The sequence below is a fragment of the Triticum aestivum genome, chromosome 2B (assembly GCF_018294505.1).
Source record: "Triticum aestivum cultivar Chinese Spring chromosome 2B, IWGSC CS RefSeq v2.1, whole genome shotgun sequence".
Classification (NCBI taxonomy): Eukaryota; Viridiplantae; Streptophyta; class Magnoliopsida; order Poales; family Poaceae; genus Triticum; species Triticum aestivum.
In genome coordinates this window covers 571,053,693-571,057,834 of record NC_057798.1, presented here as the reverse complement: position 1 = coordinate 571,057,834, position 4,142 = coordinate 571,053,693, and the positions used below count along the sequence as shown (strand labels likewise).

At 49.1% G+C, this 4,142-nt stretch overlaps 1 protein-coding gene across 1 annotated transcript; it reads left to right on the top strand.

Moving 5' to 3' along the window:
- The first annotated feature begins 413 nt into the window (after positions 1–413).
- LOC123046092 (aquaporin PIP2-5) lies at positions 414–3,507 on the top strand. The gene is made up of 3 exons (XM_044469379.1): positions 414–1,237; positions 1,784–1,924; positions 3,094–3,507. The coding sequence occupies exons 1-3, from the start codon at positions 623–625 to the stop codon at positions 3,208–3,210; spliced, it is 873 nt and encodes a 290-aa protein (XP_044325314.1). The 5' UTR covers positions 414–622; the 3' UTR covers positions 3,211–3,507.
- Positions 3,508–4,142: the final 635 nt, after the last annotated feature.

The window sequence follows — 4,142 nt, the reverse complement described above, 5'->3', positions numbered from 1 at the left end:
TTAGCAACCAATAAGCAGTTGTTCAATAGTGGAGAGCCCAGACAAATGTCAACAATACAAAATTTGCCGCCAAATGCTCGTAGCAAACCAGTGACTGCTGACCTGGTGCCTACATTTCGATTGCTTTTACCAGGTTACTAGTGCTTCACACAGCACGCTCAGCAGGCAATTAAGCTGACGACGTATCTGCCATCACCTCAAATCATGGATTCTGTACGTGCATTCACCCGTCGCCAGACGGAACTGGGCCACTAATTAAAACTACAAAGTAAGCTCCACCGTATTAGGCGCAGCCAGCAGTGAGCCATCTGCTCTGGAGTGATGCAATGATGAGGGCCGTGGGCGGCAAAGTTTATAACCTAGAAACAAGACACCAACGGGAACGCCCTTATCTTCCACTAATAAACCCAGCCACTAAACAAACAAACTAAATTCGCAAAGGGAGCGCCCTGCGCCGGCCTTTCGCCGAGAGCCAGTAGCCGCCCCGCGCCTCGCCGCCATAAATACCACGCCCGTGTCCTCGTCGTCTCACACCACCACCACAGAGCTTCAGCGCACTCGCACCTTGGGCACCACCACACACACACACACCCTAGCTTGTCGATCGGCTGAGGAGGCGACGATGGCCAAGGACATCGAGGCGGCGCCACCCGGCGGGGGGTACGCGGCCAAGGACTACTCCGACCCGCCGCCGGCGCCGCTCTTCGACGCCGAGGAGCTGACCAAGTGGTCCCTGTACCGCGCGGTCATCGCCGAGTTCGTGGCCACGCTGCTCTTCCTCTACATCACCGTGGCCACCGTCATCGGGTACAAGCACCAGGCAGACCCCGCCGGCCCCAACGCCGCCGACGCGGCCTGCAGCGGCGTGGGAATCCTCGGCATCGCCTGGGCGTTCGGCGGCATGATCTTCGTGCTCGTCTACTGCACCGCCGGTGTGTCCGGGGGACACATCAACCCGGCGGTGACCTTCGGGCTGTTCCTGGCGCGCAAGGTGTCCCTGGTGCGCGCGCTGCTCTACATCATCGCGCAGTGCCTGGGCGCCATCTGCGGCGTGGGGCTCGTCAAGGGGTTCCAGAGCGCCTTCTACGTGCGCTACGGCGGCGGGGCCAACGAGCTCAGCTCCGGCTACTCCACGGGCACCGGCCTCGCCGCCGAGATCATCGGCACCTTCGTGCTTGTCTATACCGTCTTCTCCGCCACCGACCCCAAGCGCAGCGCCCGTGACTCCCACGTCCCAGTAAGTTATCACCCTCCTCTCAGCATGCTCACCGACTGATTTCATATTCTTTGGTCCACGAACAAGTGATGCTGCATGGAAATGGCTAGGCATGATAAAGCAGGTCTCCGGATATTCTCTACCGGTACTGATGTAGTTCATCAGCACCCACTAGTACCACTCACTAGTCCAGTCCCTAGCTAGAGCTAGTTAATTTGATTCATTATATGCAGCAACTGTGAGGTGGCAAACCGCTCGTGATTAGCATTAGACAAGCACTTCCGATTCTAGATAGGGACATGGTGCGAAAGTCCAACATGAATTTTCGATGATATGATTGTTTAGATTTGGTGAACCGTCCTTTTCAAGGCGGCATATCAGCATATGAAACATTCATGTCTTCTTCCTTGCCAGCTCTCCATTTTGCTGCATATATGGTTTTGAAATACAAAGGCGGCTCTTATTTTGAGTTTGTTTATGGTGATGAATTAAGCTAGTAGAGTAATCTGCAAACAATTACGCTAGAGTTAATTGGAAATAACATGGATGTTTTGATGAATTGTTTAGGTGCTGGCTCCTCTGCCAATCGGCTTCGCGGTGTTCATGGTGCACCTGGCCACTATCCCGATCACCGGCACCGGCATCAACCCGGCAAGGAGCTTGGGAGCTGCTGTGATCTACAACAACGAGAAGGCCTGGGATGACCACGTATGTGCCCCCGTTGCCCCCCATGCATCTCTCTGCTAATTATTAATATTGTTCTCACAGTTTTTTTTTCGAAAAGGGGGGAAACCCCGGCCTCTGCATCAGTACGATGCATACGGCCCTCTTATTAACAAAATAAAGTAGTGCCAACATGGTTCAAAAGGTCCTCATAAGTGAAAAAAAGCAGAACAAGCTCACACAGAGCCCGAAGAAGCTAGATACATCAACTAGCCACATCAAGATGCCACAACCGGCTGGGTAAACTAGGTAGGAATACTAAATGCCTATCCTATTACATGACCGCCATCCAAACCGGTTGAAGATAACCCGAGCTACCATCTCCCAACGGATAGACCCAGTAACCAAATGCTCCCTGGCCTCCGTCTGGGTGAGTAGCGACCACGAACGGATCAGAGCCGTAGTCCGGAATAAAACCTGCAAAAAATGTATACATGATATTCTGTTAAAGACCAGATCGTTTCTGCAATTCCAGATAGTCCACAGCAAAGCACAAACCCCACTATTTCGGTAAGCAGTGGTCACAATCACCTCGAAGACTATTAAATAAAAACAAAAGAAAACTAAGAGAACTTGTGTGGTGTTCCTCATCCATAAGAACAGATAGAATATACTGTATATCTTATCGAACGGCACAAGATAGGTAGGATAACTTTATTAAACCCATACTGTACTATGTCATCCCAAATGACTGGTTCTAGATCACTTGCAGACTCAAGCTTAAAAGAACTAGACATAAAACTTTTGTGGTATTCCTCGTCCATAAGTTCAAAAGTAGCAATCAGAACGCTGAGCAGGTCGACTATTTTGACGAAGGACCCGGGATAAGGATCGCTTATAATAAACTCAAGCGATGTCACACTCACACCCCATTGATTAGCCTTGAAGTTTCTTTTTGTATAGTCTTGTAGCTTATGTATGATATATCTGCAAAAAATACTATATTTGGAGCAATACACGCTGCCTACTCTCGTCCCACTCCCACCTGCTCCACCATCCAACTACCCTAGAAACTCTTATATAGCTCTAATGTACCTAACTACTTAGTGCCATCTTGTATGCCCATAGTTTTGTAGAGAATGCAATTAGGAGGAAATTAATTCAAATTCCTCTGAGACATCTTATGCTTACATTTGTAGCCATTGTTGTTGCAGTGGATCTTCTGGGTGGGGCCATTCATCGGCGCCGCCATCGCCGCCTTGTACCACCAGTACGTGCTGAGGGCCAGCGCCACCAAGTTCGGCTCGTCCGCCTCCTTCGGCAGCCGCTAGATCGGCCGGCCGCCGTCTCGGTGATGGTCGGAGGCACTGAACTGTAGATATATCAGAGGACAGAGGGCCTCCAGTGTGTGCTGCTGTTCGGGTCCTGGATTCTGCTGGTCTTTGCACGCGTCTCTGTTTTCCGCAGCTCGCCGCCGCGTTTGCTGCTTGTTTTCTCTACCGATCGAGTGTGTCTTCGTTAGTGTTTGCTTCCATTCCATGTACTATCTGTGAACGATGAGGATGATGTACTGTCATGTATGCATCCAAGGTAATTTGGGGGGAAATTTGAAATGCAATGTGTACGTACGATTCGGGTTGTGAGCTGCTTGCATGTTTCGTACTCGTCCCTATGCCAGCAAATCTGATCAAATCTGTACGGTCCACGGGGGAGCTCCTATCTGCTGCTCTCTGCGGCAGGTTGCCGAACGCACGCACAAGGCAGTCTACGACTGGGCCAGCCCATGAAGGTAGCGACAGGCTACGATTTATAGCTCGAAACAAATTGCGCCCTCAAGTTGTATCAAGCCCATATCTCGTCCGATGAGGCAAGGCAATACAAACCAGCTGAGCTAACGAGCTTTGCTGATCGTAAGGCAACAAAAACTCTTAAGAACCACACCCCAATGCAGATTCGAAATATTTCTGAAATATCGAATGCATTTTTTTCTAAGGCAGCTCAAATCATTAAAAACTGTACATTTTCTGAAAACCGTGAACAATTTTTGAAACAGGAACATTTTTTGTTCCACAACGCAAGGCGGACATTTTTTTTAAGCTCCAAAGAAAATTTGAAACATGAACATTTTTCAAAAACTCTGAAAAAATTTCGAAACCCACAAAATGAAAACATGAACATTTTTTAACATTATTGAAAACAGCAACATTTTTTTTAAGTTCTGAATATTTTTTTAGTAACCTTACAAACAATTTTATAAACACAC